This window comes from Anolis carolinensis, chromosome 1 (assembly GCF_035594765.1).
Source record: "Anolis carolinensis isolate JA03-04 chromosome 1, rAnoCar3.1.pri, whole genome shotgun sequence".
Classification (NCBI taxonomy): domain Eukaryota; kingdom Metazoa; phylum Chordata; class Lepidosauria; order Squamata; family Dactyloidae; genus Anolis; species Anolis carolinensis.
In genome coordinates, this window is record NC_085841.1 from 180,560,940 (window position 1) to 180,575,501 (window position 14,562).

At 39.1% G+C, this 14,562-nt stretch overlaps 1 protein-coding gene across 1 annotated transcript in view; it reads right to left on the reverse strand.

The window, feature by feature from the left end:
* Positions 1-14,562, reverse strand: part of spag16 (sperm associated antigen 16) — a 583,704-nt gene that overhangs the window by 548,935 nt on the left and 20,207 nt on the right. The window contains exons 5-6 of the mRNA XM_062961030.1: positions 9,331-9,468; positions 1,405-1,512 (exon numbers count right to left, since the gene is read on the reverse strand). Of these exons, the coding sequence (XP_062817100.1) occupies positions 1,405-1,512; positions 9,331-9,468 (246 nt within the window). The remainder of the gene's footprint in view (positions 1-1,404; positions 1,513-9,330; positions 9,469-14,562) is intronic.

The following is a 14,562-nucleotide window of genomic DNA, read 5'->3' on the forward strand; positions in this document are numbered from 1 at the left end:
ATCACCGGAGCCTAAGTTCCAAAGCTGATTAATCCTTCCCAAGAGTCCTCCTCTGCTGGAGACCTGCCACCAGCAGCAACCGAGACTGCTGGCCATGTTTACTCTTCATAGGCAGTCTCACATAGAGCATGTTACAGTAATCCAAACAAAATGCAACTAAGGCATGTACCACCATAACCAGATCCAGCATCTTGAGAAACAGGCTCAGTTGGCAATCTTCAGGGGGATTGTTACCCCATCTAACACAGCTGGATCCCTAAACCCTGATTTACCATCCAACTGAACAGGAGTACCTCTGTCTCTGTCTTGTCTGGATTAATTTTCAGTTTGTTGGATGTGATCCAGTCAATTACTTATCACAGACACTGATTTAAGACCATCCTGATCTTAAGTTTTCTTGGCTTTGGGTGGAAAGGGGTAGTAAAGCTGAGTGTTATCTGCATACAGGTATAGATGGCACTGCATCCCAAACTATGGATGAACCAGGAGTTTCAACTATATGGGGAAAAGCATGAGGGACAAAACAGAGCACTGAGGGACCCCACAGGTCAGTGGCCACGGTTTCAAACAGGAGTCTCCAAGCACCACTGTAAGAGCAGAACCACTGTAAAACAGTGCCTCCAAGTCCAATCTCAGCAACATATCCCAGGAAGATACCATGGCTGATAGTATCAAAACCCGCCAAGAGGTACAGGAGAACCAATAAGGATACACTCCCCCTGTATAGTTCTCTGCCTAGGTCATCCTCCAAGACAACCAAATCTGTCCCATAACCAGGCCTAAAACCAGATTGAAATTGATTTAGATAACCTATTTCATCAAGTTAGTTAGCTGCGTAGTTTTAGTATTATATAAGATAAAAAAATCTGTTTCTATTATTGTTGTTTGTTTGTTTTTTACAATTTCCTTCTAACTAAAAACTTAGTTACAAAACAATCTCCAAAGCAAAGGAACCATGTGTAGTATTCTTTGTATGAAACAAACTCACCAGCCAGCAGTCTTGTAGCAAAGGTGTTTGTTCAAACACTAGGAAAGCTACTGAGGCTTTGGCTGCACAAAACTATATATCCCAACCATCAGTAGTTAAATACATTACAGGTGTAACAACCAGAGAGTGTGGCTTAAAGGCACAGTATACCACACCATGTCCACAGAAAAACATTAACTTTTGATTCCTTACACAGGAGATGAAACACTACCAAAATCTCTGACAAAGGGAAATGGCAGAAAAATTGAGGGGGTAGAGAGACATGGAATTTCCTGAAAGAAAGCATAACATTCCAGCTAACATATTGTGCAGGCACACTCCATAAAGTTATATACATACATCTTCAGTAATTTAGTGTGGGGGGGGGGGGTTCCTGAAAATCATGTAGGATTAGAACCATGTTTGCAACTGCTTACCTTTTAATGTCATTAATGAGCCTGTTCTTTTCCTGGACCACTCGCTTGTGATGCATTCGATGGAAGTCACGCTCTTTCTGCAGCTTCACTAGTGTTTCTTTAGCTTTGCTGCAAGGAGTAAGAAGCAGTTATGGCTTTTTCAATAAATGTATACACTTTTTTCAGGAAAACAGCATTTTACATGAGGATTCTCAGTACCACACCAAACAGACAGAATTCAACTAAAAAATTAACCCAAGGAGAGGACACGATTTAGGTCAGGCTCTGAATTTCTGTTCTAACTAGTTATGAGTGAATGAAACAGCAAGGTACCTAGGACTCACAAATCTAAGCAGGGAACCTTCTCCGCTGCTTCCGCTCAAATTAAAAGTTTTCCCGTGACTTTTTGGCCTACTCCTTCCTTATTCCAGTCTTTTGGGAAAGACTGATCTGATTTAGCTTCCAACAGTAGCTCCAGCTGCTGCCATAATCTCTAAGGGTACTTCCAGACATATATTAAACCTGCTCCAAAGCAGGTTTAAGTCCCCATATTCTGGGGAAACAATGTTTTCCCATGGGTTGCCCCCATTGCAGCGCAGTAGCTACTGCTTTAAAATAAAATACTTATCAGGCCACCATTAGGCCTCTCTGGAGGCTTTCTGGTCCATGCAAATGTTGCACCAGGAAGTGGGGGGGGGGGGAGGACCAATTCCCCCCCCCCCGCCACCTCCTAGTGTAACATGGTGTTTCCTGCTTTGTCTCAAATTATTTCTCTTTTACTGGAGATGTCATTTGGACGCCTCCCATAAAAGCACAAGAGCTTGCACATTTGGGGCCTATCTGGATGGGCCCTAAGTGATCTCTTTGGGCAATTCACAGATTGATAATCAACCTAGGCAATGTAGGGAATGTGAAAACCTCTGGAAATTGACTTGCTGTTTGAAATTTACTCTGCCTTGAAGGCTCAGAACTTTAAAATTGTACATCAATGGGGCTGTCAGAATTGGGAGGGTAAACAGGTGCATCACTGCTCTGCTCTTCCAGAGAGTAAGGCAGTAGCAGTCTATGGATTTTAATCCACTGGATGTTGGTTATTGAATTGCAGCACATGGAATGTAAGCCTAAGTCTAAAACTTTAGAGGAACTGCATTTTTAATATCTAAACTCCCTTACCTTTTAAGTTGCCAGACTGCGGGCTGAGAATTATGTATCACAACCAGGATAATGTCAAATAATGTATTTATCATTTATCTAGCATAGGTGCTCCCTCAAGTATTGAGAGACATCTGTTTGTACTATCAAGTGAATACCCTCAATATGTATCTTGCATTTAGTATGGCTTGTTTTGTGATTGGTCACTGCAAAGTAAACATTAGCATAATCTGTACATTTTGACACAATGCCCACAAGGAAACCCCTCTATTAACTACAGGTTGAAATCTTGTTATGGAAAATCCATCACAATTTGTCAATAATGCAAATGCTGGATTTTGTGCCCTTCCATTAGAAACCAGAAGCATAACAAGTACATGTTTGTGTAAAGATAAGAAAGATTAAGTATGGACATTTGAATTCCACTTTCTGGACTTTGCCAGCTAAAACAAAATTAAAATAAGGAAAAGTGGTATATGAAATCTAACAGTGCTTGTTTCTCTGTGTGTAAATATTTGTTTATTTAAAGTATTTTTGTGTCACCTTCCAGTCCAAGGGATGCCAAAGCAAACAATAATATTTCCAATTACACCATACAATTAGGTGGATATAGAAACAAATGAAATACCATATATTGGTAGCAGGAAACCTGTACATGAAGCCTGACTTGACATTGTTGATTTCCCATCAGTTGAGATCAGATAAGCATGTGTCTCTAACAGCTATAATAACTGTCAAGACTATAGAGGTTAAGGACCAGGCCACTGGACTGAACCAAATATATTGTCTTCTAAATGGAATGCAAGCTATAAAATGGTGAGAACACTTCCAGTACGAAATTACTCTAACAGAAACATTACTTCATGTCACTTTATAAAAAGCGCTACATTCTTGATCCCAAACATCTGAAGGTGCCTAGGGGCATATGTCATAGAGAGCACATGCCAAGTTCATAAAAGCTACCACAGCACCTCTTACAAAAACACTTTTCACTTATTGGTCTGGAACTAGATATGCTGCAACCTCCTAGAAAGACTATAATTTCAGTTTCATCCATTTTGCCAGTACAGCCATTTGTTCATTCCCCATCCCCAGCCCACTCCATTATATTCAGCAGGAAAGACATTCAAAGCTTTGATCTAGAGAAACAAAGCTCTGCTCCAAATGTGCAATGTAGTAAAATGTCAATTCAAAGTACCAAACCAAAGTGACTTGCTATATGAAGCAGTTGCATGAGCCTTTATTTTCTATATTTAAATATGCCTCGATGCAAACCACTAGGCTTAGCACGGAAACCAAGGTACTGCATGGACAAACCATTCACACACCAGTCTACCATTTTAATTTGTCTTGGGTTTTAGAGTAGACAGTGTCACAAAATATCTTCTCTGACACATTTGTTGTGCAGATATTTCCTATCCTTGTCCCTTCCTTGACCATGGTCTACTCTTCCAAGAGGATGGACTACTGGCAAGCGATGGGGTGCATCTCACACAAGTAGGAAAACATCTTTTTGCACACAGACTCACAAACCTCATCAGGCGCACTTTAAACTAGATCCACTGGGGGAGGGGAACAACAGCCTGGCGAACAATATATTACCCACGACCACAGGGAACCGCCGAAAGGCTAAACGGAGGGCTGCACAAACACAGCAAGGACCAAGTACAGAGAGCACAATAATCCCAAATAAACAGTTCGAGAGGAGGTCACAGGGGCTTACATGTCTTTACACTAATGCTCAGAGCATGGGAAATAAGCAAGACGAACTCCAACTCCTAGCACAGCACCACACATACGATGTCATAGGCATCACTGAAACCTGGTGGGATGACTCCCATCACTGGAATTTAACCATTGAGGGCTATAACCTCTTTCACAGAAATAGAACAAAGGGGAGAGGAGGGGGAGTAGCTTTATATGTCAAAAACAGTTACGTTGCAGAAGAAATGCAAGACTGTAATCCGGGAAACCAGCTTGAAAGCATCTGGATAAGAATCAAGGGAACCGGGACTCAAAAAGATCTTGTCGTGGGTGTCTACTACAGACCTCCGAGTCAGGATGAAGGACTTGATGAAGCCTTCTGTCAACAGCTGACCAAACAGGCACAAAGAAGAGATATAGTAGTCATGGGCGATTTCAATTATCCCGATATCTGCTGGAAAACAAACTCAGCCAAGAGTACAAAGTCCAACAAATTCCTCACTTGCCTTGCAGATAATTTTATGGTCCAGAAGGTAGAAGAGGCAACAAGGGGATCAGCAACTCTTGATCTAATCTTAACAAATGTGGAAGACCTGATCAATACAGTTGAAGTGGTTGGATCCTTAGGGGCAAGTGACCATGTGCTCCTGCAGTTTGCAATACAAAGGAATGCTGAAACTAAGACAAGTCAAACACGCTTTCTGGACTTTAAGAGAGCTGACTTCCAAAAAATGAAGGAATTACTGAGCGGCATTCCATGGACGCCGATATTAAAAAACAAGGGAGTTAAGGATGGATGGGAGTTTTTCAAAAGTGAAATACTCACGGCGCAAATGCAAACAGTGCCAACAAAGAAGAAAAATAAGACAAGTGCAAAGAAGCCAGAATGGATGTCCAAAGAACTTCTAACTGAGCTAAAGCTCAAAAGTGACATGCACAAGAAGTGGAAGAGGGGAGAAATCACCAAAGAAGAATTCAAACGTATAGCCAACACCTGTAGGGAAAAGGTTCGCAAGGCTAAAGCGTAAAATGAGCTCAGGCTTGCCAGGGACATAAAAAACAACAAAAAAGGCTTTTTTGCTTACGTTGGTAGAAAAAGGAAGAAAAAGGAGGCGATAGGGCCATTGCAAGGAGAAGATGGGGTGATGGCGACAGGGGACAGGGAAAAGGCAGAACTGCTCAATACCTTCTTTGCCTCGGTCTTCTCAGAAAAAGAAAGCCATCTTCAACCTCAGCAACACGGAATGGACGAAGGATTCGGGGAAATCCAACCCCAAATAGGGAGACACGTTGTCCAGGAACACCTGGCCTCTCTAAACGAATTCAAGTCCCCAGGGCCAGATCAGCTACACCCAAGAGTACTGAAGGAACTAGCGGAAGTTATTTCAGAACCACTGGCAATTATCTTTGAGAGTTCTTGGAGAACGGGAGAAGTCCCAGCAGATTGGAGGAGGGCGAATGTGGTCCCTATCTTCAAGAAGGGAAAAAAGAACGACCCAAACAATTACCGTCCGGTCAGCCTCACATCAATACCAGGCAAAATTCTGGAAAAGATCATTAAGGAAGTGGTCTGCGAACACTTAGAAACAAATGCGGTCATTGCTAATAGTCAACACGGATTTACCAAAAACAAGTCATGCCAGACTAATCTGATCTCTTTTTTCGATAGAGTTACGAGTTGGGTCGATACAGGGAATGCTGTGGATGTAGCGTACCTGGATTTCAGTAAGGCCTTCGACAAAGTCCCCCATGACCTTCTGGCAAACAAACTAGTAAAATGTGGGCTAGACAAAACTACGGTTAGGTGGATCTGTACTTGGCTAAGCGAACGAACCCAAAGGGTGCTCACCAATGCGTCGTCTTCATCATGGAAAGAAGTGACAAGTGGAGTGCCGCAGGGCTCCGTCCTGGGCCCGGTTCTGTTCAACATCTTTATTAACGACTTAGACGAAGGGTTAGAAGGCACGATCATCAAGTTTGCAGACGACACAAAACTGGGAGGGATAGCTAACACTCCAGAAGACAGGAGCAGAATTCAAAACGATCTTGACAGACTAGAGAGATGGGCCAAAACTAACAAAATGAAGTTCAACAGGGACAAATGCAAGATACTTCACTTCGGCAGAAAAAATGGAAATCAAAGATACAGAATGGGGGACGCCTGGCTTGACGGCAGTGTGTGAGAAAAAGACCTTGGAGTCCTCGTGGACAACAAGTTAAACATGAGCCAACAATGTGATGCGGCTGCTAAAAAAGCCAATGGGATTCTGGCCTGCATCAATAGGGGAATAGCGTCTAGATCCAGGGAAGTTATGCTCCCCCTCTATTCTGCCTTGGTCAGACCACACCTGGAATACTGTGTCCAATTTTGGGCACCACAGTTGAAGGGAGATGTTGACAAACTGGAAAGCGTCCAGAGGAGGGTGACTAAAATGATTAAGGGTCTGGAGAACAAGCCCTATGAGGAGCGGCTTAAAGAGCTGGGCATGTTTAGCCTGCAGAAGAGAAGGCTGAGAGGAGACATGATAGCCATGTACAAATACGTGAAGGGAAGTCATAGGGAAGAGGGAGCAAGCTTGTTTTCTGCTGCCCTGCAGACTAGGACACGGAACAATGGCTTCAAACTACAGGAAAGGAGATTCCACTTGAACATCAGGAAGAACTTCCTCACTGTGAGAGCTGTTCGACAGTGGAACTCTTTCCCCGGGGCCGTGGTGGAGGCTCCTTCCTTGGAGGCTTTTAAGCAGAGGCTGGATGGCCATCTGTCGGGGGTGCTTTGAATGCGATTTCCTGCTTCTTAGCAGGGGGTTGGACTAGATGGCCCATGTGGTCTCTTCCAACTCTACTATTCTATGATTCTATGATTCTTACACTGTATTGATTTGGAGTTGACCAGTCCTATATTCAATAAGAGCAAAACTTTTTATCTTGTGTTGTCGAAGGCTTTCATGGCTGGGATCACAGGGTTGTTGTGTGCTTTCCGGGCTATATGGCCATGCCTGCCATAGATGTGGGCAAAACGTCAGGAGATAATACTTCTGGAACTTTGCCATATAACCCGGAAAACACACAACAACCCTTATTATCTTGCTTAATACATGCTTGTTCTTGGGTTGCTTAGGGCAACTTTAGGCTTAGGGTCTTGAAAGCACACAACAATCCTCATTAACTTGATTCTCTCATCAGCCTAAAGCAGGCCCACACTTCCCATTAAAATACTGGTAGGTTTATGTTGGTTAAAATTGTTCTTCATTTTAAATATTGCATTCATGTTTTTTGCACTACAAATAAGATATGTGTAGAGTGTATAGGAATCTGTTCAAGATTTTTTCAAAGTATAGTTCATCCCTTCAACAGTCTGAGGGGCCTTTCCACACCATCATATAACCCAGAATACCAAGGCAGAAAATCCCACAATATCTGCTTTGAACTGGGTTATGTGTCCACACTGCCATATATACCAATTCAAAGCAGATAATGTGGGATTTTATTCAGCTGTATGGAAGGGGCCTGAGGGACTATGAATTGGCTCTCAACTTTAAAAGTTTGAGGACCCCTCATCAGGGACATCAGAGGCATAAATGATTAACATGTCTGCACTGTGTCCCCATAAAAATGCATTCCCAAAGAAATATTATTGCTGCTGGATTCAAAAGCAACTATTGTCCAGTGTACACAAATGCACATATACACAATAATGTTTTTGTTGATCCCTGGAAAGTTCATTTTCTTCCAGGAATAAACACAGAGATAGATGCAACAAACACTTTTCAATGACAAATTAATCTCTAAAGGACAATTTACTGCTAACCCTGTGCAGCATAATAGATTTCCACCCCTCATATAAAATGTGAATTATGTCATATTTTGAAAGTGCATACACATGAGAGAGAAAATGATGCTACCAATTTCCCTATTCTCATAGAACGTACATTTTTATATTATCCTTACATTCCTATATAATTCTCAAAAGATGCAATATAGAGATCTTGCATTTCAAAAAACAATACAGAATTGAAAATACAGGGATTTTTTTTAATACAATGTGCAATATTGATACATCTTGTTGGTATATTATTTTTGTCCACAGTTATATTTTCTGTTCCATATATTTTGTGGAGGCACAAATGGTTGATAGCATTTTTGAAAATATAAGCATACAATTTCTTGCTAAGATAATATTGCATCTTTTCCCAGTCATTGAATTCACAAGCATGTTTTCAAGTAACAGTAGCTTATTCCCCCATGAACTTCAACACTACAATATTTCTCTTCAATACTGTTTACATGTCTACCACAGTGGAGACTACACTATTGCTCATTTCTGCTTCCTCAATTTGTTTGCCTTGCTGATATTCTATACACACTAGTATAGAGCAGGGAAAACACGTTACCCTTTTTTTTCACCGAAAGGAAGATTAGTTATTGTATTTATTTATAAAATTAATTACCAGAGACCCATTCAATCATAAATCATAAAAGTTCTCAAAAGCATGAATTGAAGCTTTGTTGGTCAAGCTGTTTATGTTTCTGATTATCATTGATATCTGGATCCAGAATCCTACTTTGTTAAATTCCATTTTGCTCTGTTTTCTAAACTCCAATCAGCTAATTCTATTTGTGGATTGGATACACAAACTAAGACGAGCTGAGAGCAGTGATTCTCCACCTTTACACCTTCAGCTGTTTGGGACTTCAGCTTTCAGAAACCCTGAGGTTTCTGGCAGTGGAAGTTCAAAACATCTGAAGTACCAAAGGTTAAAAACAATTCACCAAGACATTTCTGTAATGATCTGGAATACCTCAAATTTGTCTTGTCCCTACTATGTGATTCATGGTTTCCATAAATCTGTCCAGTTGGCACTTCATTATAACTGATTGTATGGACACAGTTCAGTCAAACCTAAGCATGCCACTGACCTCAATTAACTGTCTGGAGTCCTTGCAGTTAAATTTATCTCTAAATTGTGCAAATGGCTAAGTCTCAAAGAGATTAACATAAGAAATTAAAAAGACTTCATTTTTTTTAATTTGGCAAGATCTAGCCCCAAGTGAAAAACAGAAGACCCATTAACAATAGCAACAACATACTTGGCTGCAAATTTATAGCTCTCCATTTCCTTCCTTAAACATTTGTTTTCCCTTTCCAGCTGTTGATTGCAGGTGTATGCATCTGGAACAAATCCAATGTCTTTGGGTTCAAGCATACCTCTTTGCATCAGTTCGTACCTGAAATTAAATAAATGAAAACATTTTCTTTCTTTTTTCCTTAAAGATTTAGAAGACCCACAACAAATGGAACCATTTACCCACAGTGCAGCAACAAGTACATCATATGACTATGGACCAATCAAAGTAGCCACTACCAGAAAGCTAGCTACTGAACAGAAATGTCAAATACAATGTTGCAATCAGAATGCTTCTTTCTTATACTGTTATTAAAACACTGTTGTCCCTTATTACTTTTGAGATTTGTGAGTTAGGAAAGAAGACAGATGAAAATCATGACTGAACCAAGTTTAAAGCCACGCCATCTGTAATGTGTGATAAAAAGTCATAGTTTAATTAAAATCCATTTTGTTTGCATGAAATGTAATGGACTACTGTATGCCAAAGGTTGTTGAGATATAAATTATAACACATACAGCAGAAATTGACAAAAACATACTGTGACCTACTAATAAATCTCTCATCAAAAAAAGATCTATCTGTTATTGGTATTATTGTAAAAATATGTTGAACTTCAGAGTCTTTTATCCTAGTCAGCAAGATTTGTCTTACATTCTCCAAGGAAGCCAAGACTAGATCGGAGAGGTGATGATGGCAAAAAAAGAGAAATAAGTGACTGTTGATTGACAGTCATGTTGGGTTCGAGAAAGACTGGGAACTTAACATTTAAAAGACTGCGTTTTCTTTTGGGACTTTATGCTAACCATTTAGTTGTTGAGCAAGCTCTGTGTCTTTTAGGCAGTATCCACACTGCAGAACTGTAACGGTTTGACACTACATTAACCACCAATGACTCAATGATATGGAATTTTAGGATTTGTAGTTTGGGAGATATTTATCCTTCTCCATTGGCGAGCTCTGGTGCCACAACAATTTACAAATCCCTGGATTCCAAAGAATAGGAGCTATGATAGTTAAAACTGTGTCAAACTTCTATAATTCTGCATTGTGGTTTTAAAGATACAGACTGGTTTTGAAGCTTAGATAACACCTATACTTTCAAAAATTAAAGAGAAGGTTTCTCTAAGGCAGTGTTCTCAACCTGTGGATCTTCTGGTATTTTGGCCTACAACTCCCAGCCAGTTTACCAGCTGTTAGGATTTCTGGCATTGAAGGCCAAAACATCTGGTGACCCACAGGTTGTGAACCACTGCTCCAAGGTCAGAGAAGTGGGAAATATTACTGTCTGTGATGGAGACTGTAATGTTTGCAATTCTCACTTCAAGCAATGGTTTTTACAGACATCAAAAACTAGAGCAATTGTGATCAATTTGGGTATTATCCTGAGCTTCTGACTGCCTGATTTTATGAGGCACTAGAAGTGCCCGGCCACGTGTTGCTGTAGCAAAGTGGTGGTGGTATTGGTTAAAAATTGTTGTGTGATTTTTATTTGACGTTATTTGTATTTTTTAATTAATTTTATTGTAAGTTATCTTTTATTTATTATATTTTATTATTTTCTTGTATAATTTTTAGTTATTTTTTGTTATTATGGTATTTTATTGTATTAATTTTTTAGTGTTTTTAATTATTTTTTAGTGTTTTTATTATTTTTATTGGGTTGCTAGGAGACCAAGTTGGAGGAGCTTAGCCTTCTAACTGGCAGCAATTGGATAAAAGCAATGATTCCTCTCTCTCTAATTAGGACTTTATTTTTCTTTTCTTTTTGTTGTATCAACCTAGAGCCGTGGATGATGGGTTGTGTCGTCAAATTTCGAGGTTGGGGGGCCTGTAGTTTTGTTGTTTTGTGGGTCGCCATGATGCCATCACTCTTTTATATATATAGATAGATGAGGAAAATTTAACATATTCCTAAAACTTTATTAATCATTAAATAATACAGTAGTTTAGTTCTGTCCTTCATCATAGGCAAAATTAGATGGAAAAAAGGTAGTGCGCAATTTCAAAAATTCCTTTCAGACATTCCCTGCACTTCTGTAGACATTTTTCAGTTCTCCTAGGGCGCTTCCAGACAACACCAAATTGCAGGTTTTACTCAGGGGGGAAAATCCCGGGACCTTGAGAAGAGGTCCACAGACAGACCTATTGGTCCCGGGATTTCTGCCTCTGTCATCCACACTTGCTGCTTTGTCCTGGAATTTTTCAGCACCCAAGATGGCCAACACGGAACGTCCACTGGAAATTCTGGTGGTTTTTAAAAAGAAAAACGTAATGCAAATAAACAAATCGGCAAATCATTGTATAAGTTCTGTTCCTGGATTATAGAGGCTGTGTGGCCATCTGTGCAGATAAATTTGGCCGTGTACTTGTGCCTGGGAACTACAGGGTGACGTTCTGGGTTATACATATCTGTTCCTCAATGCTTTTAACATAAAAACATGGGAAAAGTTGGTTACATGGCAAAACTTTTTTGTGTGCCAGAAACTTCATTAAACATGTGGAGGATGAAGTTTATCTTGCCATAATAAAGTTTTCCCCCTCTAGTCAATTGTTGCCATGTTTTTAGGATACAACCAATCAGGAACCAACATGTATAACCCTAGAACAAACCAACATAAAAAATCCCGTATTTTCCAAGTACAGGGACATACAGAGATTAGAATATTTGCATTTTACGGCCAGAACCTGGATATTCACACACCTAAAAATCACACTTTTTTGACATTTGTAGCTATTGCTTCTGGGTTTTGAGGGGACTATGTTTAGCCCCCCTCCATTTTGCAGCTGGAGCTCCTGGGATAAAGGTACTGTCTGGATGGGCCCTAAATCTACTTACTGGGAGCTGGCTTCTCTCATTCTCTCCTTCTACATCTCCAAACAGACTTTCTACATCAGAATGGAAAAAGCTCAGAAGTTGGGTACTAGGTCTAGAGATTGATGGTGAGGGGAATGAAACATGTAAAAGCCTGCTACTGAAGGGAGGAAAAGGGAGGAAAAATCTGCAGTGCACTTGGGAAGGAAGATGATGTTTCTTAGACCTTTCAACCCTAATTTTGAGAAAGAAAGATGCTTACTGGGCTTGTCATAGAAGCAACAGCAATGTTTAATTGTTTAAAAGAGACCTGCAAAGACCGAGGAGATTCTATGAAATAATAGCATCTGTGCTATTAGCCCTTCAATTTAATCTTCTGTGATGCAGAGGCTGCCACTTACTAGGTAGAAAGGCAAAGGCACTCTGCATGTGTTCAGAGGCATTTTGGTTTTCTTTATTATTCTTATTATTATATAGCAGATGTCAGCTGCATGTGGCATCAACTAATTGAGCCACTATACCAGCAAGCTTTAAGTTTAAAAAGAAGCAGAAATAGTGGGAGTTAACAATGGACTCAGAGAGGATGTGTTTATGCCCAAAACAGCACAAGGTTAAACCTAATGAAAATAACAAAAACAAAGTATTTGTGAATGCAGAAAAACTAGGAGGGAAATTTAGATTTTTCAGGATTCTATAGGTACTGGGGCATGGATTCATATATGAAAGCTTCCTTGATATGAAAAGAAAATCTTAAAGGTTGCAGAGCATTTATTATTTAACATGTTATATGTAACCGTGTGAGCAATTTTCAGACAATAACCTTTTTCATTTTAAACAGGAGAGGAATAAAAGTTAGGACATCTTTAACAACATGTTGGAAAGCTTTTCCTAAAGAACCTTTAAAAAGTTTGGCTTTACAGACCTGTGCTGGGATTCCAGTATTTAGATAACTCATTCATTCACATATCCATAAGATTGCCTACATGAACTCTGGCATTTTCTCTCCGTCATACATTATGTCTTGCTCTCTAGATATTGTCATGAATGCATAAATACACATACACACAATGTTTCTTTCTAGCCCAAAATGAATTTTGTAGACATTGAAACTTTTCACAGATAAGGAACAAATATTGTTTCGAAATGTGAAACTGGATAGGGTTGCACAACTGGCCCTAAATGGGTTGACACAGAAATCCTAAAGAGTTAAACACCTGGTTGTAATAAGGTATTGGTGTTTTCCAATTCATGACCAACATGTCTCATTTGTTCCAATGGGAAAAGTATGAAACTTCATCTGATTCCAAATTTAGAAAAATATTTCTTAATATAGTTTTAAATGTATACTTAAATAGATTTCTGCATGTGGCTTACTGCAATACAATACCACTCAGTGGTATAAATAAAAAATAATGTTATATTTTAGTTGATACATTTATCAGAAAGCAAAATTATATACTTTAGATATTCAAGGAGTCAAATGCAGTAGAATTTCCTAGCTGTGCTATAAACACATCAATTATTATGCCTAATTTAATCAAAGATTAATTTTCAAACAGACTTTCAGATCTAAGAGGGTCATTTAATAAATGAGCTGAGCTCTTATAGGTGTAAATGAATCAACTTTCTTAGCATTAATTATTTTCTCATTCTAAATCTCATTAGAGTTTGATCACAGAATGGATCATCTGTATATTAGCCAGGAAAAAAATACTTGTACAAAGAGAAATTTGATAACTATAATTTGCTTTCACTTATTAATGATGCCAATTAACAATTTAAAGAAATTTTAAAACATTTATAAAATGCATGTTTAGGACGCCCACTCACAAACAATTAAATATGGTGCTTTATCATTGTAAATGGTAATCCAGAATAATTTGTTCCTATGTATTCCCTCAATTGTTAAGCAAAGAATCTTTAAAAACTGACTAATAAAATCACAGCCTTTATAAAAAGATTCCAGCTCTCGGAGAATGTCAAGGATCAATCCAAAAGTGTGTAATTTATACTATATCTTATGCTGCCCTTCACCAATTCAATACAATTTCTTCATAATGCCCCACCACCATGGTTCTGAGAGACAAAGTACGACAAAAATCAATTACTTTTGCTCAACTCAAATAAGGGAAAGAGAATCGTGTGAATAGTTTTCTTCTAGGATAGTTATTTTTAGTGGCTATCCAGTGAATATGGTAATTCCAGGAAACAGCTATTGTAACAATATACTTTGTAGATGATTTTTTAAAGATTTTAAATAGGACACTAACAAAAACTCCCTACTCCTGATTTGGACAGCAAAGTCTCTGTGCCTTACTGTGTCTATTTGGTAATTATTTTGCCACAGCTACACCAGTGTCTTCTACACTAAACAACAGATA